Source organism: Elaeis guineensis, chromosome 11 (genome assembly GCF_000442705.2).
Source record: "Elaeis guineensis isolate ETL-2024a chromosome 11, EG11, whole genome shotgun sequence".
Lineage (NCBI taxonomy): Eukaryota > Viridiplantae > Streptophyta > Magnoliopsida > Arecales > Arecaceae > Elaeis > Elaeis guineensis.
The window spans coordinates 4,988,744-5,015,380 of record NC_026003.2 but is presented as its reverse complement, the minus strand read 5'-3'; the positions used below and the strand labels follow the sequence as shown (position 1 = coordinate 5,015,380).

At 43.9% G+C, this 26,637-nt stretch overlaps 1 protein-coding gene across 2 annotated transcripts; it reads left to right on the top strand.

Annotated features, from left to right (window-relative positions):
* The first annotated feature begins 13,453 nt into the window (after positions 1-13,453).
* LOC105053699 (uncharacterized) lies at positions 13,454-23,341 on the top strand. 2 transcript variants are annotated; one of them, XM_010934953.4, is made up of 9 exons: positions 13,454-14,194; positions 14,458-14,593; positions 14,828-14,905; positions 15,861-16,227; positions 16,350-16,462; positions 16,906-17,070; positions 17,184-17,323; positions 22,804-22,896; positions 22,980-23,341. In XM_010934953.4, the coding sequence occupies exons 1-9, from the start codon at positions 14,127-14,129 to the stop codon at positions 23,137-23,139; spliced, it is 1,320 nt and encodes a 439-aa protein (XP_010933255.2). In that variant the 5' UTR covers positions 13,454-14,126; the 3' UTR covers positions 23,140-23,341. The 2 variants fall into 2 exon arrangements, with proteins under 2 accessions (XP_010933255.2, XP_019709369.1); XM_019853810.3 differs by lacking the exon at positions 14,458-14,593 and having other exon boundaries at positions 14,063-14,194.
* Positions 23,342-26,637: the final 3,296 nt, after the last annotated feature.

The window sequence follows — 26,637 nt, the reverse complement described above, 5'->3', positions numbered from 1 at the left end:
AGACCCTCCGATGCTCAAGTCAGTACTCTGCTTCAACAGAAATGGAGTGCTCGAGCAAAAATTTTGGCAGAGTTTCAGATAGAGTTATCAGCTTAGAGAAGAACGTATTGGGGGTCCTTATTTATAGACGGAGGTGTAACTGACCGACAGCTGATGTCTGTAACCATCTGGTAGTGGACCGCTCAGAGCCGCGTGGAGTTTGTTACGGAGAGTAGTGGCGTCAGGGTCGTTCAGGGCCACATGGAGCTTGTTGCAGAGAGTGGAGTGGTGTCCGTTGTCGGGACTTGCCAGAGAGAGGTGGAGCTGCATGGAATCCGTTGCAGCGAGTGGAGCAGGATGGCGGCTCTTGTCGTGGCTTGTCAGAGAGTGGTGGAACCGTGAAATCTGTTGCAGCGAGTGGAGTAAGGTAGTGGCCCTTGTTGTGGCTTGCCAGAGAGTTTGGATCCGTCGGCTGAAGCTCGACTGGGATGCCTGATGGAGCAGAATGGCTCTTTACATCGTCATTCTAGGAGAGGCTCGATGTTCCGAGGTCGCTGATGAATCTACTGTTGTCGATGCTTCGGTGCTGACGTTTCAGGCGGGAGTCACCTGCTGTAGGAGCTCGGACGGAGATTTTTTGTTGACGAAGTCGAGAAGTCCGTCTGGGATTTATCTGATGCGAAGCTCATCCGAAGATCGTCCGTCGGAAAGTCTGATTTTATGGGGAGCCTGGTAGGAGGTCGGCCGGTGATGGACTTCGGATAGCGCTGGGAGGCTCGACAGACATCGGAGGTGATCGCTATCGCAGGGACCCAGTTGCTGGAGCTCGTCCGTCATAGAAGCTCGTCCGAATCCATCGCTGGAGAAGTTCGGACGGGCTTCGGTTCTCGCGAGAGGTCGAAAAGGGGCCGCTTATTGTAGGAGCTCGGGCGAGGACCAGTTGTCGTGGAAGCTCGGAGTAGTGTCCCACTGTAGAAGCTCTCCAGAGCCCACTCGCTACGGAGTAGCTCGGTTGAAGTCTACCTGTAGTAGAATTCGGAAGAAATTTGTTTATAGTAGAGACTTGAGTCAGAATTTGCTTACAGTAGACATCTGGGATAGACAGCCCGCTGTAGGAGTTCGGAGGAGACCGTTCGTAGTAGAAGTTTGGCTCTCGCAGGAGCTCGATCGGAATCCGGAAGGCGGTCGACCATCGTAGAAACTTGGAAGGAGTCTGGTTACTGTAGAAATCTCATTGTCGGGGAAGCTCGGATGCTGACGAAGCCCGAAAGAAGTTCGGAGTAGGGTCGTCCGTGGCCGGAAGAAGTCCAGGAGAGACTCGGGGAATGGTTGGCTGCTGTAGGAGGTCGACTGTCAGTGAGGCCCAGAGGGCCTTTGGGGGCCTGGTGGGTGAACGCAGAAGTCCATTGTCGAAGAAGTCCGGATGGCCGAGGGAGTTCAGAGAGGCCCACATACAAGGTCAGGAGCCGGAAGAGCCCCGAAGGATCGGTCTTTTACAAACTTCACCGAGGGGGTATTTTATACCCAACACCAGTCCCCCTACTTTCGAGTTCGGGTTTCGAATGAAGGAAGTACAGAAAATTCTCACGACGAAGCTGCTCTCTCGATTTTCGTACTCGCGGTTGTCAGATATTTTGACGTTCGGCATGCTGGAACTGGAACCTTTTCGAAAAAGTTTCTTCTTTTTGAATTTCCGCAGGGCGTGGCTCTAGGTACGGCATAATAATGACTCTGTCAGCTGCCAGCCATTTCCAACAGTCTGTCAGGTGAGTGGGACACGCGGCGAGTGCAGGCGGCCAGAGGAGATCCGCAATCATTATTGCATCGGATCCCGGGGTCTATTTAAATCACGTTCTCCTCCTTCAGGGGTTCCACCTTGCTCGAGAAATCCCTCGATTGCCTCTTCTTCCCCGAGAGCTCCAGCTTCCTCTAGCATCCTTTCCGGCCTTAGGCATCCTCTGGGTCGACCTCCATCATCCTTGCCGTCTCCCTGCACTCCTGGGATCAATCTAGGTCAGTTTCAAAACTTCCTGATGTTTTCCATCTTTTTCTTTGTATTCTGTTCGTTTAGCTTTCTCGGGGACCTATTTTGCTATTTTTCTCGATTTTTTAAGATTTTTGTGGCTTCCATTTGATCCAAAATGTCCTCTGATATCTCCTCTTCTAGCAGTTCTAGGAGTTCGTCAGCCCCAGTTCTCGTAGTACTGGTACCGTAGATGAATCCGTAGCTGGATCGAACCCTGTCTGGCCTTTGCACCGGACACCATCCCCGGCTCCTTGACTCTGGATGAACTCTCATTGATAAGGATTCAGTATGGAGTTCCTCCGGAGTACGAGCTGGAGCTTCCCAGGCCATCTGACGGGCTAGCGCCCCTCCTCCCGCCGCTTCTGTCTGTACCAGGAGGCCTTCCATGCCGGACTTCAGCTTCCGCTGCCGTCCTTTGTCGTTGCTCTCTTTCATTTTCTGAATATTCTCTAGTTTCCGTCGTGCCGAACTCCTTTAGGTTTTTGATAGGGTTTCTTTCTCTTTGTAGTTTAGCCGAAGTTCGGCCGACTCTTTCTTTGTTTAGAAACTTCTACACCTTCAAGCGCCATCCCTCGGCAAAGGATTGGTGGTACTTCTCCCTCCAGTTCGGTAGAAAGGGTTGCTGAAAGGCGCCCCCTTTCTTCCATAACTGGAAGGAGAAGTTCTTCTATGTCCGATGCCCGACCTTGGAGCTAGGATTACCCCCTTGGGGCTCCCTGAGGGATTCCGTCCGTCGGGCTTCTACCCTGGAAAGGGACGACCTCGAGGCCTCCAAAAAGCTCGAGGCCTATCAAGCCCCCCTCCTCCCGACCTTCTGAGGGAACAACTTTTGTTCAACGTCGGCCTGAGCCCCCTTAACCCTGCCGGTATCTCTCCCTCTCTTTTTTTTCTTCCCCCCTTTTTTTTTTTTGCTTCCTTTTCCTGTTCCATTTCGGAGCCATGCTGATTTTCTTTTATCGCAGACATGGATGCAAGCATGGCTCGGAGGTTAGCCCAGGGTCTCAAGACCCACAAGAGAAAAGACGCCTCAACTTTCGGGGTCGGTGAAGAAGCCAGGACAGAAGGGACAAGCTCGGCGTGCCTGCTCCGATGCCCATCGCGTCGAAGCCCCTTCCGATGCCGAACCGGAAGTCCCCGAGCTCCTTCACAGAGCCCCCCGACCGAGGGTCCCATTTCGGAGGTTCGTCCCGAGGGGCACCCGGGGCCGAAGGGAGGAGGAGAAAGAAGACCCTGGCCCGGAGGAGTCGCAGTCGCAGGGCTGCCGCGAGGGGGCCGCGGCTCCGAGGAAGACCTGGGGAAAATTCCTTCAATAATAGGGACTTAATAAAGAGGCTGGTCGAAGGGTGCATTCTGCCCGAGGTAGTTGAGAGGATCGTCCTCGTTGATCCCGAGCTATGGGTCTGGGACTCTCTGGATCTTTCTCGAAGTAGGTTAACTCATCCTTTTCCTTCTCCCTGCTTCTTTAATTTATTCTTCAGCCCTTATGTCGACTCCCCGACCCTTCTTGCAGATTGGGCACCAGCTCGTCGCCAACATCGAGGCAGCGAAGATGCCAAGAAGGAGGCAGCTCGGCAGAAGAGGGTCCTAGCCGGGGCTGCCCGCCTTAAGGAGAAGATCGCGAGGTCCTAAGCCTCAAGAGGCCTGAAAAGGAGGGACAAACCTCTCCGATCTGAGGACCGCCTTGGAGGAGGAGAGAGGGAAGGCTGAGGCCGAGGTCTCCGCATTAAGGGCAAGGTCTCCGAGTTGAAGGAGCAGATTTTCGAGTTGAAAGTGCGAATTTTATCTCTGGTCTCGGAGGCAAGGGCTCGAGCAGTGGAGGAGTTCAAAGCCTCCCCGAGATGGAGGATCTGAAGGTCCAGTTCGGCCAGGATGCCTTCATCAAGGGGTTCAAGCTCTGCCAAGAGAAGGTGGCCAGAGGTTTTCGAGTTGGATCTCGGCTTCCTGAACGAGGCATCCGATGATGAAGCCGGACCATCCGAAGTTGCTGTCGGTCCTCTTCCAGTCGGGACCTCATCGACTGCCGTGGCCGTCGCTGACGATCTTCCGGGGACACCGACCCCTCTACTTCTGCCCCTGAGGTCCGGAACCTCTAGTTTTATATTTTTCCTTTGTGGTGATTTTTCCCTCATTCTCTTGTACTTGAATTTATTTGATCAATGAAGCTAGATTCGTCTTTACGGAGGGTCCCTCCTCTCTTTTTTTGTATTCTTTTCCTTCTTTTTGCCTTCTGTATTAATTTGAGCTGTGGCACTCTTGTCCTCCAACGACATGTCCTGCCGAAGCTCTTCCCCTACCGGAGGGTATTCCCTTCAAGTCGATGATACGAGACCTTTAAAGGAAAGTTCATCAGTTGACAAAGAAATCCAAAAAGCTGGAAGACGAACTTCACCGACTGAAGGAGAGCCATTCAGAGGCCACCGCGGAGGCTACTCGCTTTCGGGACCTCCACAAGAAAAGTTTCATGAATACACCAAAAGGAAAGCCGACTTCATTACAGAGCTTGAGAAACTCCGAAAACATGCCAGCGACCGATCTTGGACTCAGGCTTCCAAGATCAGCTCCCTTAAAGTCGAGCTGGTGGCCGCAGGGGAGAAGATCGGTTGGCTGGAAGGGAGCTCATCCTGGCTCACAGTCCAGACTGATCGCGACCAAGACTGGTCGAAGAGGTTCTCCGATCTTCAAAAACAGCTGCAGGACGTCGAGGCGACTTACGATGCCTATCGAGTCAGCTGGAGCAGACAAGTAGAGGACTACCGAAGGAGGCTCCAGACGGCGACTGACGAAGTTGCCCACCTTCAGAGGCGGCTGTCCAAGAGAGTCCAACCTGTCCCTGCGCAAGGTTCTGACGAGCTTTGCTCCTTGAGGGGGACTATGGCAGAACTGTCTGTAGCCCTTGAGTGGGAGGAAGCCGAATTATGACGGCTGAAGGTTCAGCTGGTCCACGAGCAGCAGGCAGTCAAGGATGCTGAGGTAGAGTCCGAGGTCTTAAGGAGGAGGCTTTGAGAGTCAGAGGACGAGCGTCGATGGTTTCACCGGATGTTCCAGGATATGCTACTGAAAAAGATGGAACTGGAAGAGGAAGTCGAAAATTTAAGGCAATCCATAGCAAGGCCGGAACCGAGAGCTCGAAGTCGGAAGAAACTGAGCATCGTTAGAGCCTCTTTTTCTTCTTTCTTTTTTTTGTTTTTTGGCCTTTAAGGCTTTGTGACATGTACTTTACCAACAAAATGAAAATAAAATTGTCTATTACCTTGTCCATTCTAGTATTAAATGGTTATTTACCAAACTCCATTTGTCTTCCATCTTGTTTGGCATCAACGTAGTTTGTAATCCCTCGTCGGTTTTGCTTTGAGTCGTCGTTCATCGAACTTCTTTTATCTTCCGTCTTGTTCGTTGCTGACATAGTTTGAAGGTTCCTGATCGTCGCCATGTCGATTTACTCTTAGGGACTAGAGATTTTTGACAAAGATTTGCTCTCTTGTCGAGACGAGGTCTCTTGTGCATGTAGTTCATTTTTCACCTATCACCGGTGTAGTTCATCAATTTTTCTTTTCATCTCTCCTTTTTCTTCTGTGTTTGAGTGAGGGTCTTCCCTTTGCTCTTGACGGGGTCATGAGAGTGTAGAAGAGTCATTGAGGAAGCTTTCTCCCTCATCGATCAACCGAGTCTTTGGTTGCGTCGGGACGAGGTCTCCCTTGTTCTCGATAGTCGGTTTCAGCTCGTGTCAGGACGAGGTTCTTCTTTGTTTCTAACAGGGCTGTGGGGGCACATAAGGGTCATTGTGAGGGCCTCTCCTCCCATCCAATCTTTAGGAAATCAGGCCTTCGATTTTGCTCATGTTAGGACGAGGTTCTCCTCCTATTCCTAACAAGGCTGTGGGGGCACATAAGGGCCGTTGTAAGGACCTCTCCTCCCATCCGATCTTTAAGAAATCGGGCCTTCGGCTTTGCTCATGTTAGGACGAGGTTCTCCTCCTGTTCCTAACAAGACTATGGAGGCACATAAGGGCCGTTGTAAGGGCCTCTCCCCCATCCGATCTTTAAGAAATCGGGCCTTCGACTTTGCTCATGTTAGGACGAGGTTCTCCTCCTATTCCTAACAAGGCTGTGGGGGCACATAAGGGCCATTGTAAGGGCCTCTCCCCCCATCCGATCTTTAAGAAATCGGGCCTTCGGCTTTGCTCATGTTAGGACGAGGTTCTCCTCCTGTTCCTAACAAGGCTGTGGGGGCACATAAGGACCGTTGTAAGGGCCTCTCCCCCCATCCGATCTTTAAGAAATCGGGCCTTCGACTTTGCTCATATTAGGATGAGGTTCTCCTCCTGTTCCTAACAAGGCTGTGGGGCACATAAGGGCCGTTGTAAGGGCCTCTCCCCCATCCGGTCTTTAAGAAATCGGACCTTCGGCTTTGCTCATGTTAGGACGAGGTTCTCCTCCTGTTCTTAATGCGCTTAATTTTATTTGTATGGGGGAGTTATCTCTCATCGTTATAAGCTCATACCAAAGAAAGAATGCGCAAATATGAAGAGAATTTTCATTCAGGGCTAAGTTGTTGGTAATACATTCGTAGATCTTTCGAACCCTATAACCGCAGAAGGTCTGCTCCCGCCAGGGTCCCCCAAGATGAAGTTGATAATCCCAATTGAAGGTCGATCTTCTGGCTGCTCCTCCTCCTTGGTGGTTCCGACTGCGGCAGGGCCCTAAGCCGATCTTCCCTTCCTTTGTCGAGCCGACTTCGTCTGATAAGCTCCTCGATCTCGTCTTGGAGCTGAATACACTCCTCCGTATCGTGGCCGTGGTCACGATGATAGAGGCAAAATTTATTCGGGTTGCGCTTTCCAGGGTGCACTTTTCAGGCAGAATTTATTCATGGTCGTGAATATACTACTCTGTATCTGGCCTTGGGAGCTGCTCCCTGACCTCCATCAGTACTTGAGTTTTCGATGTGTTGAGAGGGGCGTAGCTGTAGAATCTCTCAGGAGGGGAGCCTCGCCGAACTCGACGGTCTGGGCTTCTCTGTTTACGAGCTCAAGGAGGAGTCCGGGCGTGCCTGTGCCCGGGAGGAGTTCGAGAGCGTGGCCGAGCGAATGGGCTTGCTCGAGTCTCCCGCCTGCCGCTTTCTCGCGATCTCCTCGTCCTTCATCTTGAAAGCTTCTTCTGCTCAGGCATATCCTTCGGCCCGAGCCAATAAATCGGCAAATTCTGGGATACTTCTTTTTTAAGGAGAATAGAAGGTCGTTCTTCTGAAGGCCGCCTTTCAGAGCGGCCATCGCGATCGATTGATCCAAGTTCCGGACCTCCAATGCAGCGACGTTGAAACGGTTGATGTAAGCCCGAATGGATTCCCCCTCCCTTTGCTTGATGTTAATGAGGGACTTCGAACCTCCCGGGAACACTGGCTGCTAACAAAATGAGCCACGAACTGGTGGCTCATCTGGTCAAAAGAAAAGATGGTACCCGACTTCAACGCCGAGTACCAGTTCCTTGCTGCTTCCTTCAGGGTGGATGGAAAAGCTCGACACAGAATGGCGTCTGGCACGCCATGGAGCAGCATCATCGTTCGAAAGGCCTCCAGGTGGTCGACCGGGTCCGAGGTCCCGACATAGCTTTCGAATTGAGGGAGCTTGAAGTTTGGTGGGATCGGTTCCTGCATGATCATTTGAGAGAAGGGAGAGTCAGTACAGATGTCCTCACCATAAGCAGGGGGAGCATGGTGGAGTTCTTCGATCCGTCGGTTCATCTCTTGGAGCCTTCGATCCAGGAAGTCCTCTCGATTGCGGGTCTCGAGGGTCTTCGGGCAGAATGGAGGTAGAGATCCTCTGGGAGTATAATCGTGATCGGACTGAGGGCTCTCCACCCTCAGATTTGTCTTTTCGGGAAAGATGTGGCGACTGGCCCAAGTGGCCCGCCCTACCATCGGATTTTGGAATTCCGACGACGTTCTCTCCAACCACATCGACGCCTGCGATTGTTGTTGCTGCTGTATGGCCTGCACCGCTTCAGTGAGGCCTCTGACCTGCTGAACCAGCAGGTCGAATTGCTCCACACCAACCGTCGTTGCCGGAGGAGGAGGAGGAGCCTGGGAAACTGGAGGTGAGGTCGGAGCCTGAGATCTAGCCGTGGAGGCCATGGATCGCCTGGTGGATGCTCTGCGGGGAGGCATCAGGTGAAGATCTAGTAGAAGAAGGAGAAGAGGATGTCGGAGAAGATGACCCGAATCAGTCTCTTTGAGCACTCCTTTAAGAACAAGGGTACTGCAAAGACACAGGCCCTTCCTCTAGCGCCAATTCTGTTGGTGCAGAATTCCGTCAAAGTCGGAGAAGCTGGAGCTGGGATGACCGCGGCCGCCGTCGGGACCTACAAAGAAAGTCTAAACTGGAGTTGGGAGTGCTCCGACAAGACCCTCCGATGCTCAAGTCAGTACTCTACTTCAACAGAAATGGAGTGTCCGAGTGAAAATTTTGGCAGAGTTTCGAGATAGAGTTACCAGCTTAGAGAAGAACGTATCTGGGGGTCCTTATTTATAGACGGAGGGTGTAACTGACCGACAGTGACATCTGTAACTGTCTGGTAGTGGACCGCTCAGAGCCGCGTGGAGTTTGTTACGGAGAGTAGTGGCGTCAGAGGTTGTTCAGGGCCACGTGGAGCTTGTTGCGGAGAGTGGAATGGTGTCCGTTATCGGGACTTGCCAGAGAGAGGTGGAGCTGCATGGAATCCGTTGCAGCGAGTGGAGCGGGATGGTGGCTTTTGTCGTGGCTTGTCAGAGAGTGGTGGAACCGCATGGAATCCGTTGCAGCGAGTGGAGTAAGATAGTGGCCCTTGTTGTGGCTTGCCAGAGAGTTCGGATCCGTCGGCTAAAGCTCGGCTAGGATGCCTGATGGAGTAGGATGGCTCTTTACATCATCGTTCTAGGAGAGGCTCGGATGTTGCGAGGTCGCTGACGAATCTACTGTTGTCGGATACTTCGGGTGCTGACGTTTCAGGCGGGAGTCACCTGCTATAGGAGCTCGGACGGAGATTTTTTGTTGACGAAGTCTGGAGAAGTCCGTCTGGGATTTATCTGATGCGGAAGCTCATCTGAAGGTCGTCCATCGGGGAAGTCCGATTTTATGGGGAGCCTGATAGGAGGTCGGCCGGTGATAGACTTCGGATAGCGCTGGGGAGGCTCGGCAGACATCAGAGGCGATCGGCTATCGCAGCGACCCAGTTGCTGGAGCTCGTTTATCACAGAAACTTGTCCGGAATCCATTCGCCGGAGAAGTTCGGACGGGCTTCGGTTCTTGCGAGAGGTTGATAAGGGGCCGCTTATTGTAGGAGCTCGGGCGAGGACCAGTTGTCGTGGAAGCTCGGAGTAGTGTCCCGCTGTAGAAGCTCGTCCAGAGCCCACTCGCTATGGGGTGGCTCGGTTGAAATCTACCTGTAGTAGAAATTCGAAAGAAATTTGTTTATAGTAGAGGCTTGAGTCGGAATTTGCTTACAGTAGACGTCTGGGATAGACAGCCCGCTGTAGGAGTTCGGAGTAAATCGTTCGTAGTAGAAGTTCGGCTCTCGCAGGAGCTCGATCAAGATCCGGAAGGCGGTCGACCGCCGTAGAAACTTGGAAGGAGTCTAGTTACTGTAGAAATCTCGTTGTCGGGGAAGCTCGGATGCTGACGAAGCCCGGAAGAAGTTCGGAGTAGGGTCGTCCGTGGCCGGAAGAAGTCCAGGAGAAACTCGGGAAATGGTTGGCTGCTGTAGGAGGTCGACTGTCAGTGAGGCCCAAGGGGCCTTTGGGGCGGCCCGATGGGTGAACGCAGAAGTCCATTGTCGGAGAAGTCCGGACGGCCGAGGGAGTTCGAAGAGGCGCCACATACAAGATCGGGAGCTGGAAGAGTCCCGAAGGATCGGTCTTTTACAAACTTCAGCCAGGGGGGTATTTTATACCCAACGGATATATATATATATATATATATATATGTAGACACACACAGATATATATATATATATCTAATTCTCTAATTAATATTCCTTTTTGAATCATCATTTATGAAAATGTGTCTAGCTCTTCATCGCATGGGTATCATGAGACTAGTAATAAATTGTTTGCCAAAACTCCAAATTCTTGATCCACTAATTAGATGCGTGGGAACAGAAAGAAGCAATTGTTGATCCACGTTTGTCTGTTCTTATTGGTCAATTTCTTTTTTTTTTTGTCCTTTTCTTTTAATTTGTTTAGCGTAATAAAATGGTAGGGAAGCTTTATAGTCAGTTTAATAATAGGTCCTTCTATTACCACCTTAGGTTAGAAATTTATCTTGTAAAGAGAAATTAACATTTGGTTGGTACCGGTTAAAGCATGACTTCCAGGTGACTCCCGATGAAATTGAGCCATATCCATTCTAACGATGGTGGCACCTATTTCCAATCAGGTCATGTGTCCCCAGAACTGATGCACCTCGGGCCTCCATTCTCTAAATCTCAATTCAATTATCAGGTCATAGCAACATATTTCTACTATTAATTTGAAGTCTTTTAGCAACTTTCAGTTATTGTTCATGTTATATGGCGTTTCCTATGTTTATGTTATTATAATATTATTATGTCTACTCTATCTTTGGTACAGCATAAGATGGTTTTATGTACACCCATACTTTTTTTTTCTAATATAAATTTTATTTTTATTAAAATAATAATAATAATAATATCATGATAATAAAAAATATAATATATAGAACAAGTCTATATATATATATATATATAACCTATCGACAATGACAATGCATACAGAAAGATAAAAAACAAACTTATCTCGTGAATATAAAATGATGTTAGATCAAAATATTTCACATCCTTTCTATAATATTTCACATCTTTTTTAATTTTATAAAAAAATATAATTATTTAATACTTAAGTTCTCATTTGTCTCATATATAAAAATAAAAAATAATTAATATAAAATCTAGATTCACAATTAAAATGATACTGTAGAGTTATACAAAAAAAATGGGACTCTAGACTCTCAATTAAAATGGAACTCTCTCTTCTCATCATGTAAGAGAGTTGAGTAGAAAAATACAGTATTACAAAAAAAAAAGAGAAAAAAAAGTTAGACTCCCTTGATACAAGAAAATAAAGTTATATCAAAAAAATAAGACTCTATCCTTTTCCATCACGCACGAAATTGAGCGAAATGAGAAAAGATAGCGAGATAGACAGGAGATCACAGAAAAGAAATAAAAAATTGAAAAAGATAGATGGAGAAAGGGAATATGGAAAGAGAAAAAAATCGGGATGAGAGATCGTGAGAAGAAAAAAAAATTGAAAAAGTTGATAGCAAAAAAGACAAAGCCAAAAAATTTTAAAAAAATATTTAGAATCTTAAACAAACAGAGAAAAATAAGGAAGAATATCTTGATTATGCAGAAATAGAAAAAGCTAAGACCAATTAAGATTTTTTTTATTCAAAAAAAATATCTTGAGCATATGTAAAAAAAAAAAAATTAAGGACGATTGAAGTTCCTTTTGTGTAATAAGATTCTTGAAAGTTGTTTCATACATTACATTTTTAGAGATATTAATATAATTATAAGATTATTTTATAGATATTTTGATCAAAAAATAAAATTTTATAAAGTTAAAATTACTTTCTGGTGCATATTTTTAATTTTTTTATAAAATTAAAAATATTTTTATATTTTTACCTCAAATATTATTTTAATTATTTAAAATATTTTTTAAATAATTAGAAAGTGCTTCTAGCCCTCCAAAAACTTAGTCAAACGGAGCGTTAGGTATCGGAGGTTCTGCCACCGAAAAATTCCTCAATTTCAGGACTTTCTTACCTATGATGGGTTTGCAAAACTGTCTCAAAAAATTGATCGAGGATCTCAATCAACTGTCTTGCAACCACCACTCTTTTCTAACTCTAGCTCAACAGCTTAAGTCAGCTCAACATTCCGGTGGCAACACTGAGAATGGAAAAGGCTGAGGAAACATACTCGGAGAAAACACGAGAAAATCAATGGAAAGAAAGGAAATATGGAAAATTAAAAGGTGCAGATTATTTTTTTATTTTTTCGTTAAGCTTCTTTTTCTTTTCATTTATCTCTTTTTCGGAGACCTGTGGAGAGGAGGCGAGGACGGACGGCAGAGGGCAGTGAGAAGAATAGGGAGGAGGTGGGCAGAGTGGCGGATCGCTTCGAAGCGGAGGAACAAGAGGTCAGTGGAGACGAAAACGGAGGGGTAGAAGGCGGCAAAGCAGAAGTCGAGGGGGCGGAGGCGGTGGAAGGCGGCAAGGAGGGTGGCGACATGGTCAGACTTAATGGAGGAGATGATGGGTTGGATGGTAATGAAGGAGATACTGTAGTTCGGTCGAAGAGGACGATTGTGAGGCAGCAGAAGGGGGTGAGGTCGCATCGTGCCCCATTTGTTCATGATCTTCGCTCTCCACTGTCCATTGTGCTCCCAGTCGGTCACCTTGGCATCAAAAGGGCTTAGAAAGGATTCGAAGAAAAAAAAAAAAAAAAGTGCTGCCGCACAACTCAACACGTGGCGCACAGGAAGTCATGTGGACTCTATATAGATGATGATGGCAAGAGAGAGGCCCTCGCCTTGGTCCGGCTCTGCCACAGGAGAGCCTGGGTTCTCAGCGTCCGCGACCACCCGTCTCATGTTCGGTTGTCCATTTTGCTCCCGCATGGAGCTGTACAAGTGCGAAAAAAAATCCATGCAATTGAATGTGCGTACGCAACCACCCTCTAAATTGGAACTAAAACTGTCCACACATCATCAAGATGTTATTATAATCAGTCCTGAAGAGAGAGATGGGTGAAGCACGGCAGCTCCTCCATGCACGAACCTGCATTGAATGAATGCCCCTGTTGCAGTCGCCGTTGTTGCCTCTCTTGCCACCCCTTGGTTTTAGGCCTTCCGATTGCATCCACCAAGTGTAATTGGACCGCGCAAATCCCACGGTGGATAACACGCCACGCGAACCCTTGTATTTCACAGATTTGCGCGCTCTCCACTGTACATATGCTCCGGGATTTGCCCAGATTCACTTGCACCTGGTGCATGCAATAATTTCTCCAGTTTTAGGCAGATGCGTGAATGTTGCAGGGCGAGGGGCGATGGACGCACGCCAGTCTCCGGCCCGCGCCCGCGAAACCATATCCCTACCATGGCTACGGCGTCCGTGCTCGCACCAGGAAGCAACTCGGAAGCTCACCCCCAACCCCAAACAACGAGCAACCGAGTCAATCACGCAAGAACGACTAGCTGCTGGTAGAATAAGAAAAGTAGAAAAAGACTCATCGCCGTCGGTCCAACACCATCATCGCGCTAGCAATCAAGAAAGTTAATCGATACCATAGAATCTAGCAACATATATACGCATCCCACATGCGTGCGTCATACGGACCCATAAAACGGGACACCCGGTCGTTTTAATTAATCGGATAGACATTATCGCACTAGAAAGGACCCCCGCAGCCTTGCGCGTCCACCCCTACGGCCTCCCCTCTTCCTCCGTACATCCCCCACAATTTCGCCACATTTTTGGCAATCCAACTTGCTCTCCTTCCTCCACTACGCTGCCTTTGGCCCCCCCTCCTCTTGCCTTCCTTCCAGCCGTGTCGATTGCATAACAGCCAAAACAGAAACGGACAAACAGACTCCGTGCCATCCCACCCGCTCGACAACCCTCCTTTCTCCTCGTCTTTCCCTCCTGTTTTCTGTTTGTGAGAGTAAGATAATAAACAAAGAAAGAGAAAAGAAAATCGGGGAAAATAAAAGAGGGAAGGCTGGGAGGTTTAATGGTGCTGGTGAGTAGTGAGAGTAGTGAGCCAATATCATCATCATCAGTAGTGCACCGTCGTGTTAGCCGGAGGAACATGGACGGCGGCTCAGCGGATCACAGCACCCATCGTTGCTGTTCCTCCTCTTATTCGCCCGTCGCCAGCGAGACAGCGCCAGTTGCCGCGTGCCGCCCCTCCTTCCGTTGCCCAAGAACCAGTGCCCTCTGCTCTTCTCCTGCCGCTAGAGACGTCGACGCATGATCTCCGCCCTGCTCTCCCCTCCTTATCTCCCTCCTCCTCCTCCTCCTTCTCCTATTGGCCCTTGAAGAATTGGGGCACCGGGTCCGATGCTTTCAGCCACCATGGCATCCGTCCTCTCCTCAACGTGGAGCGGCGGCTGGACTCGCTCTCTCAGGTAGAGACCCTTGCTCCCTTCCCCTCTTGCCCTGTGATTTATCGTTGTTGTTGCATCCGGGATGGGAGGGTTTTGCTGGGGTCGGTGTGGTTCTTGGGTCGAAAGAAAGGTAGATAGATAGGCCAGATACGGAGATGGATGGATAGATGAGATAGGAATAGATATGGAGAGGGAGAGGGGGAATAAAAAGAGGGTGAGAGAGAGTCGGAGAGGGCTTAGTGAGAGGGCTGTGTTGCTACCCCAACGTTTCTTGTTACGATCAGGTATGATCGTCATCGTCGTGGATGGGACTGGAACGGGAAGAAGACGAGGCGCGTGGGGAACCCCCTCCCCCCGGCCGTTGCTTCCCCAACGCTCTGCAGTCAGGCGAGCGATCCACGCTCCGGTTCCGATCTCAAGGTCCGTTCCGCCACTTCTCCATCTCTGCCTCTACGATTGTACGCACCCGAGCGGTTCGCGGATAGATCTTTGCCCCACGACGAGATGGATCTTGGATCCCACCGTTTCCGTTATCGCGTTTCTTCTCTCCCCTTTTTCTTTCTTTTCTTCAGTGCTTTCCTTTGCCTTCGTTGATCAACACGTTCTCTATTTTTTTTTTTCCTTTTTGGCATGGATGTAAAACAATGGATGCAGATTCTAAAGATTGCCAGGGAAAAGTTCGCCCAGGAGATCTCCTTCAAGTCCGAGGACAAAGACGTCTCTCTTGCCAGGGTATCTACTATGCTCGCATCTGTTTGTATCTTTAATCACCGATCTGTGGAATCTGTAGGCAATTTCATTGTGATGTTGTCTCATGGTAGCCTGCTCCAGTCCCCTTACGAAACTTTCGTTCTTGGGTTATTAGCCATATGCTTATCATTATTGACTTGTGCTCATTTTCCTTTTGAGAAAAATTTTAGGCGAGTAAGATGCATCATCTTTAGCGCTGCTGTGTTCTTTGGCTGCATCAATAGCCACAACTAGCTGCCTTTTCAGTTTGCTTTGGTCCTATTACCATTAGCATCACTTGTTCACAGTCACATTAGTTGAAATTTAAGGTGGAAGGAAATTCTAAAATAAATGAGCTCCCATCATGATGGGCAACTACAGAGAACCCTTCATGTTTATTTCATAGGTTTGAGTGGTGGACTCGTCAATTTTGATTCCTTCTCTGCAGCATGACATAGGTAACAATTTATGGACGAGATTAACACATAGCTGAGCATAAGAGTAGTAGGAAATCTTATGCTTCCGCTGTGCACTTTATTACTTTTTATCCAGGTTCTCTGTTATCAACTAGTAAACAGATGGTATGCTGCCAGCATTTTGTGGTTCAGTTGGACCATGCAGAGGTTATCTATTGCTTATTTGATAGCTGTACATTTGTAGATCACTAGTTTTCCTTATAATGGGGCTCAGGTTCCTGCCAAACTCATGAATAGAGTTTTTTCAACTGTTGTTTCATAGCAGGAACCAATCCTATACCCATTATCATAAATTCTGAATGTTCATGCATGGAGTCAGTAAATGGTGCAACATATGACATTGGCTACTCACAATATTTTCTTCCCAATAAACATACCCAAAACAAAGTTTAGTGGTTTACTACCGTTCTGTTATATTACATGCTGAACTCTGAGTGTGTTGATGTGATGGCTGTTGAAACTAATCTTGCACAAATTTGTAGGCTTTGCTATATATTGCTGCTGAAGATGAAGCTTTTATGGCTTTTCACCGGGATATGGATATGTGCTCATTTGTAAATGAAAGAAAGGATACTGCAGTTCCTTTCAAGGCTGAACTGGAAGTTAGTAATGTAGAAGATATTTCTTTAGCTGGCAAGAGCGTATTTGGGTGGTTAAATGAATTAGATACGATAGCAAAGGAAGTGGAAGCGGAGTTAGTCTCAAGAGACATAGGATGCCATTTGGAGGGAGTGTTGGAGGCTGTTAATGCTGTTCTTTTTGAATCAAGAGGCTTCAAAAGATTTCCTGTGTTTCTGGATTCAAAGTTTTCATACTTGCATATGGCACTTAGCTGTGGATGTGGCAGTGGTAAAGCTTGATTCTTTCTGGTTGTTTATGGTTCACCATCAGATGCATTTCCTTGTTTGTTCATACATATGTATACTGTTTTCAACTGATACATTTATATTGAATTTCTTTTTTGTTGGCAGCTATCATGCTTAGCATTATTTATATTGAAATTTGTCGAAGACTCGGTATTACCATTGTTGGTTCGTGTGTTGGAGAAGATTTTTTGATTTGGCCCCAGACAGGGAATCCAGAGGTATCTTATTTACAGATCGTAGCTGATTTTTTAGATTTGCGCTATTGCAAACATGATTAAAATTGTCATCATGCTACCACTTTTTTTCCTCTTATAGTTTACAAGTCAAACTGATATCTATAGTTTAGATAACCTATTGTTTCATCATTGGATCTCCTGTACCCATTATATTTGCTTCCATTCTGTTTTTAGCTCTTTGAACTCCATTCTTATCCTTATATGCTGTGTTGAAAATACCTTTTTTGGGATCAATTTTTGTCTGATTGTTCTATATTATGGGTCTTTTTTTAGTGTTGATAGACATTACTGTTTCTAGATATGTTGCATCCCTCTATGATAGTGCAGAGAGATGGACAGTAAATTTGGTGCCACTGCATCGTCCGATTTCCAAATTGAATTGATGTCAATCCTCGTGCACTAATTTGTGTTTTTATTTTCTAAAGGAACTTTTCAGGGCTTCTTCAGGATGTAGCTTGTTTGCCATTATTAATGGCAGCTGTGTTCAGGATCCTAGATCAAAGGCTTCTGACTTGAACAGTAAATCACTTTTAGAGCTTGATATTGCAACTAACAGAGATATCATTGGGATTGCTCTGGCTAATCTAATCGTAAGTTTAGATATGACATCCTTCTCCTATGCCACTGACTTAAAAACATCTTTCATGCTCAAATACTTTGTTACCGTTCTATCTATCTCCTCCTTGTTGCCCTTTATTCACAGAGACTTCATTGGAAACGCGCATCAAGGGCGAACTGGGGGTTGATGTTAACTTCTCCACTTAGACCAGTTCATCCTGGGAATGACAAGGCTAACATGGTGGAGAGCACAAGGGATCCACTATTCCGGCCCCAAGAGCTCAGGTATGTTTCCTTTATATCATTACTCTTTGTTTTCAAGGCAACTGCTAAACGGATCCATTTATGACTGAAATGCCTGTGTTGTTCCTCTGAGGTGCAAGTTTTGAAAATATAGCATGTTTAACTTCTATATTGTTAAAAAGATGTTTCTTTCTTGTCATCCTAAACATTTCTAAAATCAAAATTACCTTAGAGCATATTGACATTTTAAATTATGTATATGTTCATGGCTGATGGTTGCAGATTAGACATGTCATGTTATCATCCTACTTGTAGGATTAAAAAGATGTTTACTAGCCATTATTACCAAGAACCATATATTACTTAACAATTTCACTTCTAGAGATATATTCACTATTTGTTTTTCTTTTCTCTTATTTATTTGTGCAATGTACTAGTATTAATTTGGCACTTCAAATTTTGGATTTCTTGATGTTTTAGGCAGTTAGAGATTTGGATGATCCATGGCACTTGACATGTCATATTGCTAAACCATCACAGCATCATCGGTCCATATTGCTGTTTTGAACCTTTCTTGCAAAAGATCTTGCATCTGATATTATATTTTATGAATACATATGTGTGTGTGTGTGTAGAGAGAGAGAGAGTTGTTGGTAGTTGAATCAATATACCATGAACCATGTATGGGTACATGATCAGATACATGAAGATTTGATGTATAAGAACTGGATCTTCTATTGTCTCAAGATTTTTTGAAGTTTAAGTCAGATTCCTTTGGGCACCTTGACATTTGACAGTTACATTATTTTCAAGTAACACGGACTTCACCTTGCAACACCATAGTTAGACTTGAATCAGCAATGGCATTTATTATTCTTGTTGGCAAGTTCTAACAAGAGGTCGATTGAGTGCCAATTTGATTGCTGTGCATGAATACATGTTTACTTAATCATGGTTTACCTGACCAATTGGAGGTTTAACTCAAAATCCAATAAGTGTTCAAGATAATCGTTGGCTTGTAGAGTTTATGCTTCTTACATTTTTTGATCCAAAAATGTTGAACCTTCTTGGAGCGAAAGATATTGGCTGTAGAGAAGGAGCTGAACAATAATTCTGAATTATTCCATCACATGACTCATCGAGTAAATTAGATAACCAAAGTTATTTGGGCCAATAGATAGCACTGCTTATATGTTCTGCTCTTAATAGTCTGTTGCTAATTGCTTTCTTGGCTGAAGGATTTCTCTAGAATAGTTATTTTTTTGTACGGTGAGCATTGCAAGAGCAAGATGTGTGAAAGTCACTGGTCTCTGCAACTCAAGTATTATATTCTTATATAAATATATTCCCCTTGTAGTACAGTAATGATTGACTGCAGTTTGTTTTTGGATTAATGCAGCATAATGAGTTGTTGGATTGCATATCATCTGATTAGGGTGATCATTTGGAACATGTTTAGGTAGTGGTAGAAATAGAAAGTGAAAGAAGAAAGACAAGCATATGCTAAGTTAGTGATCGATATCTCATTGACACAAGAAGTTCACCATCAATTTTATTTTGTGACTGCTTTCTACATTATCTTTGATGACAACATAGAATCAAATTTAATGTATGAGTTGGCTGCTTTGGTCGATTAGTGAGTCTTTCGCAACAATAATGTTTTTATGGCATTTTGCTGATAATTTTGCATTTAGTATGAGTATAATCATGATCAGAAATTGGAAGTTCAAAAGCTGCATTGGTGGAGGATAAGGTTTTGCAGTATATATTTAGATGGTGGGGCATGTTCAACAGAGATCAGAGGCCATGGTGTTTGGTAGGCTTAATATTACTTGTATGAAGGTTGTGTTGGAAGATTTGAAGCGATTTTCTTTAACAATAAACTTCGGCTCTGTTTGGATAGCAGAAGGCACTTTCTGTAGACAACTTGTGATTGTTGGGAATTTTCCTCTAGATAGGCAAAAGGGAAGGACATGGTTGGGCCTGCAGCAAACCTGCAACTATGCTCTTCTTTCTGGAAAAAAGACAAAAATCATGTTGAAAATGGGTTTTCCTTTTCAGGAAAATTAGGAGTAAGGGGGTGGCAGCCTGGCCTGATCCTTCCTCCAACTCTCTAGACTAGAGAGAGAGACCCCACCAATCAAAACTTATCCATGGTAAGCAATATCCTTCCTCTAAAGAGCACTTTAACCTTTGATAGAAATGGTACTATTGTAGGAGAACCATGAGGCTAGAATTCAAGTACTGGGGTTTAGTGTAATGCAGATGTTCTGCTGGGAAAATCTCGTGGAGTGATGAAACAATACCAGTAGTGTAGCAGTCAAGGATGATCTAGAATATATATCATCCATTGCTTAGAGTGATATACATAAACAGCACTATTGTTAAGTAAAAAAAAGTACCAAGAGATGCAGTATGACTGGTGCATAAGAGTAGTATAAGCACCTTACAAGGCATGTTAGTGTTTGCCATCATGTGATTATCCTTGATTTTTTCCACTTTCTACTTCGTTATTAAAGTGTTGCTTGGATGCATGACACAAGCGTCAAGTGTCCAGGCATCCAAAACAATATGAAGGGGAACCTTCAAGAAATGTAACACAAACTCTCATGTTACTATAATTGTGCATGGAGAGCATGTAATGAATGATCTGTTGTAGCAACTGTTTTATGAAACTGATAAACCTTTCTTAGATGTTATAATAAGTTGGTAGCTTTATATAAATTATAAAAGCACCAAAAGATGACATGTAATAATCATGATGCCATTAAGTGTCTCAAAGTTTCATGATGGTCCAAATGTTTGACACAAAATAATTTTAGAATATGTCCAGAAATGTCGGCTTGTTCTGTGTTTACATTAGGATAACGAGTGGTTATACTTATTTGCTCAATTTTATTTATGAGGCCCAAGGAATGCGGAACGACAGAACTGTCGGGTTTTAGGGTATTGTGAGCTATGCCGGCAGTGGATCAGGATGATTCCGGCATTTGAAAACAAAAATCTAGCAATGAGGGAGAAGAAAAGAGAGGACAAGAGATAGAGAGACAGGGAGCGAGGGAGAGGGTCGCCGGAGGCTGCAGGAGGGCCACAGAGCCCGTCGGAGGGTGGAGTGATGCGGGACAATCCTAAAGGAGAGAGAAAAAGAAAATCAATCCTAATGATCAAGCTCTCTTCTGTTCATCAACAACAAATCACGTCCGGTCAGGGGCTCATTATTCTCAGGACAGACAATATAGTTGCCTATACTCTGCTCAGGAGGCGTGATTGATTGATACGAGACTAAAACGAGATCAATCTAAATGATACAGACGAATGCCATTTGAGAGATCAATAAACAACTAGCAATAGAGAATTTCATAAACAGATAGCAGAAATTAAACATGCTCACGAGTAAATGTAAAAAAAAATATGAATGGAACGAGAGAAAATAAAACATTAAATCCGTGAGAAAAATCCAAGAAGATGATAAGAATCCGGATCGTGGTAGTTAAGAAACTACTCTGATTAGGGCTCTTAATCTTTTAACCAAACAGATCCATCGATAAAGAACTAGTCTTTACCAACATCGGATTAAAAAAAATCAAAGATCAACTGTTAAGGAACGAAGGTCCTTGACAGCATATGATCTGTAGAATAAGAAATCACTCCCTCTTAGCACGATAGATGAAAATTCTGGAGGAGACAGATCTTCTCTTGGCAGAATAGGCTTGCGTGGGTAGATGGAGTCGAATCAGAGTCGCAGGAACACTGGATCTTAAGTAGGAGTAGGATAGAAAGTGGGCCTCACACCCTCCCCTTGTGGGGCGATTTTGGGTCTCACACCCTCTCCCTCTCGGAGCGATTAACACAAGTATTTGTGGAGTTTGTAAAATTATTCATTGTCCTCTTCATGAAAGATACAAAGATTTATATAGGACTCTAAGGGTCCTGTTTCTTTAGAAATCTCTTACTTTTTACAAGGAAGAAATCAGCCCTCCACAAAAAAGTAAAGCATTATATGTGATAAAATAATCTTCCATGGGAAAGAAATCAGCCCTCAACAAAATAAGTAAGTAGCCAAGAACTCTTAAGAAATTTTAGGGAAGAAATGAAACTCCATGTGGGTGCTTGATGCTTGACACAACTTGGCATGAGCACGGCACACGCTGGCATGCATATTTCTTCTCTTGGCATGTGGAGAGTGGTGGCTCCAAAGGTGACGTGGACAAATCCAAGTATGGCCCTATGGACCCAAAGCTAAATGCATTAAAAATTTATTGACTGAAAATAAATAACTGAAGTAGAATCAATCTAATGAGATTTCTTCGATCCAAATCGAATTTAAATCATGTTGCCGATTTTTGATGGCTCTGGTGTCCGCACTGTGGAGTCTCTCCTCCGGCCCTCTGTGGCCCTCCGGCAGCATTCCCTCTCCCTCCCTCTCACTCTTTTCTTCTCTCTTGTTCTCCCTCTTCCCTGTCCTATCTGCTGTCGCTGTGGGCCCCCTTTGGTAGCCCTCCCTCCCTCTCTCTCTCCTCCTCTCTCTCCCCGGCCCTCTCTGCTATGTCGGTACGAACTCGGCATGGAATGGCATAGGGGTGTACTAGGCTATGCTGCCAGCCGATCAGTCCGGCCCTCGACACCTCTGCACAATGAACATTGATGAAGCCTCTATTAAAATTTTCTCTGTAGGTAAACATATTGTTATGAGAAGACACTGGTGTTATATAATTTGGCATGTTAAGATGTACTTTTACCTACTACATTTCATCCCTACTAAGTTCAACTAGTTCTCAAAGGCTGCTGTAATATGTGGGCGGTCAAAGAACTGTATAATGTATATGCAGTACGCGGACCACATTATCTTTTAACTTTCTGAAATAAATATAAGGTATGGACTATAATGATGACAAGAATAATGATAATGATATATTTTGGATGGATAATAACAATAACTAGTATTGAAGTTACCAACTAATGGGCTTCTCAGGCTTTAATTGGGTATTGTTTAGGAAGCTGTTGAAATTCACGCCTCTAGCTCCTTGGGTAAAGTGATAAATCATCAATCGACTTGCATTGGATGATTTTCAGATGCTCTCCAGTGCTTGAATAAATGGCAAGTTGATTACCAACTCGTGCATATAGTAGGGGCTTGCTAATCAACAGTGGGTGACAGAGCTGTTGATGGGATAGTTCTGCAGTACACGTTTCTCCCCTGTTCAATCAGCCATTGTTGATTTGTGGGACCCACCCATATGGATGGCAATGGGTGAATAACTTGTAACTTTTATCTCTGTCGTGCCAAGTTCCATAGTCTAACTAGAATTGATGTAAGCTGGAAATGTATGACAGAATCTAGTATCTAAATACTTTTGCCTTGAATGTATCCTCTTAACCATGCTCTGCATATTTTATTTAGTGTTCAATTAAGCTTAGAATTGACAAATACTTTTACACAACTTAAACTGCTGGAACTTGATTCTGATAAAAGATAGAGTAAAAGCCCTGCTACTGACCTTAGTGTGATTTGCTGTCTCAAGGTTGGCAATTATGGCTTCAGAAAGATTGTTGATTCTTCAGCCTCATAACTGGAGATTAAGGAGAGACCATGGCATGCTTTTATACTTTAGCAGGTACTTATATTAGCCTTGTCAAATCTTGTGCTTTTTATTGGGGGAATAATTAGGACTTAATGCTGAGAATGTCCAAACTACAGGAGGTATGGAGAAGCAGTTCAAGAACTTAGCATTTGCATGGCCTTTGCACCGGAGGAGGAGGCAGAGGTCCTGGAACCATTTGTTGAGAAGCTGCATCTTCTCCGTCTTTTATCATCCTGGGAATCTTGGGAGCAGGCTGGCTCAGTTGCAATTTTTTAGACGTCTGAACAGTTCTAGTTTTGATATTTCCTTTCAGCTTTGCAGATGCCATTGTAGTTTGACTGTCTAGGTTCTTGCTGCATACACCTTATCGCAGTACATCATTGACTTGGTGTGGATGCCACCAGAACTGGTACTGCAGCATTCTTGATCATCACAAGGTTTCCCTTTGTTTTAACCAGCATTCACGTCTTGTCTTCAATCCATGAATAGTTTACTTGTGCCCTTATAGTTTATTATTTAGCCACTGGATCTCTATCGGTCTAGGCCCCTCCACTCCTGGGTGGTCTTGAGGGCTTGATTTGGTAATCTGCCCGACTACCTGCCTGCCAGTTATCAGTGGGTTCTCCATTGCCAAAGTTGTATCAGACATGAATTTGGCATCATGGACGTAGAAAAGCCATTTGTCCTAAAAATTAATCTATAAAGATGGCTGGGATCAGATGTTGCTAAAGGCTTTAGTAGTGCTGGATTTCTTTACAAGTTCACAAACCTGTTCACATTGGCATTGCTGATGCCATACGAGATTGGGGTTTATTTTGCCCTCTAGCCGATCTATCCTGTGTAGCACCGGGGTACCATTGTTCCACTCACTTTTCTTTGAAACCAAGTGACCTTTTATGTGGAGAATCAGTTTGATTGGGTTTTGATTCATGGTTTGCTTGTTTGAGTTCACCAAACCTAGTGAAACTAATTAAGAGGTGTTATCCTCTTGTTAAAGTTGTATAGTTCTCTTTGCATCTTAAAGTTCATTGGCAGACTCGAAAATCTGACTTTTGTGTGCGTGTTCGTTTTGGATGGTGCTCTGGGGATGTCCTATATCAATGATTATATCAATAATTTAAATCATTGAATATGATTTACTATCTCACAATGATTTGTATATAAAAAAATTTATATAATCTGGAGATTCATAATCTATACATCAAGTGATCAAAAATTATATCTAATTTAATTTTATTTAGACTGTCAAATTTTTGACTACTTATATATAGATTAGAGATTTTTAAATCATATGATTTTTGATGTATAAATAATTTTGAAGTAGTAGACTACATTCGATTATTTGGATCATCAATGTAGAAATCATATTATAGAGTTTTGATTTGATCGGATCAAGACTAAAGTTTTGATCTGATCGTATCTGAGTCCAAATTCGATAGATCTTATTCTAGTTTTACTATATATATATATGAAGAGATTGGGCTTAGGTTGGTCGAATCTGAGTCTAAATTCGGTCAACTCCTCAACCCTCTAATAGGTGTGAATCTTGATGCAGACAATTTTAATTTTAACTAACAAAGGGGCTCCTATGGCTGTTTGACTGATGTGGCTTTTGAAAAAAAAAAAATAAACTCATTGTTGAGGATGGGACTGTATACGTGCGTATAAGGGCTATTGTTTCAAATGGCAGCCTCCCATCCTTCTTTTCTTTCTTCCCATCTTTTTTCTCTCTTATTTCAAAATCTTCTCCCCTCTTCTAACAAAATTCTCCTTCTCAATCCACAGCCATCAACCCCCCAGCCATTGCCCCTCCCATCCTTCCTCTCTCTTCTCCTCCCATCCTTCTCTCTTATTTTAAAACCTTCTCCTCTCTTCTAACAAACTATCCTCCTCAATCCATAGCACGCCCCTACAAAATCCCCTCCTCTCTTTCTCTCTCAATTGACTTATTTATCAAAATAATATTTTTTAAAAAAATAAATTATTAAAATAATATTCTTTCTAAACTATTTATCAAAATATTATCCAACAGAAAATAACCCTATCTTAAGACGACTTTATTTGCTGACTCAGCATAATTATTACTATGTGGATTGGTGAGTGGCGACTTAAAGTTATCCTATCTTAGAATGATTGTTAAAGTCATCCTATGATAGAACGCTTCAATAAGTCGCCTTATGATAGAGTGATATATGAGTCGTCTATCTTAGGATGACTCATTAACAGGCTATATGAGTCACTCTACCTTCTTCCTTCTTTCCCCTATTCGGCCGTCGCTGCAAGCCTCTCATTCGACTCAGACTCCTACCGACAGTAGAAATAGAGGAAAAATCAGGGGAAGATAATAGGAAAAATCAACGAAAGGTAAGACCTTTACCCACATAGATTGATCATTTATTTTTTTTTTTTTGCTTCTTATTCTTTTTATTTCATCCTCTTTTTTGGAGATATGCGGGAAGGAGAGCACTGAGGGAGATTGAAGGGGTTTCTTTGGTTTCGATTGTGGTTTTCTCTCAAGCATATGGGATTTTGTGCAAATTGGTCCCTTAAGGTTTTGAGAGCTTAATCTTGCTAAAAGCATTATATTTTTTAGGATTTGGAGATTTTTGATCGAAAGAATTCTTCTTTGTCTACAAAAATTTTCAATTTATGGGTTCTGTTCTCATGATAATATGAATGATACCAACTCCATGGTGTGAGACTTGCACTAGGCTAAGTTATGCTCTCATGTTGGTCTAGACCTTTTGTACATGTAGTGTACATTTGCAGCGAAATCAAAGTAAGCTAGATACCAAGTTATATATTTCATATTCAATGATATCACTCTACATTAAAAAAAAAAAGGTGCAACCAATTGAAATCTTGACTTACACAAATTGCACATGTAAGCTTGACTTACACAAATTGGAACTAAGAAATTAATCTACATCATATTCAAGATTCTACCTAGAAAAATAATGTTGGTTTGGACCTTTTCTAATTTGTCTATTTCAATGTGCATAGAGAATTTGATCCCATTCATAATATCAGTGTTAAGAACTCCCTCTTACTAAATAGTAGACTCCAAACGAAAAGGACACAATGTAGTGGCTGGTTGTATTCCAAGTGAAAACATGAGTCCAATCAAATATGGGTAGGTTATCTAAATCAAGATTCAACAATAAGATGAATGCAATCTTTGTACCTTAAAAAGTTGCAAAGTTTCTTCTTTATCAATCTCATCATATTTTTGAAATCTCCATATATCTATATATCATTCTGATTTTTATTTTAAAAAATATGAGATGATGATATTATATAAAGAATTTATAAATAATGTCTTACAATTCATATATTCATGCAATTACTTTTCATAATAATTTTTAAAAAATAGATCTAAGACTTGTCACTGTTATCTTCCATTGGGATGGGAGGATCAGTCGTGACACTAACAGTATATATTATGATGGTAGAAGGATCCGAATAGTCATGATGGACCGTAACGCAATATACTAAGAACTTGTACGGATTTGCTATGCTGCCACTGGATGGAACCCAATCAATATGGAGTTTTTTTTTAATATATAGATTTTCGATTCATACTACTAGATAGTATTTGACTGTATCTGTTGAAGATGATCAAATCACGTACATTATCTTGGGCATCCCATCATAGGAATTTTTCTGACAGTTGAAATTTTTATCGAGCCGACAGTAGTAGGAGTTTAGGTGGTGATGAACAGCATGTGAGTGTGTCTCAACCTGTATCTACCCCACTTACACAGTCGAACGTTG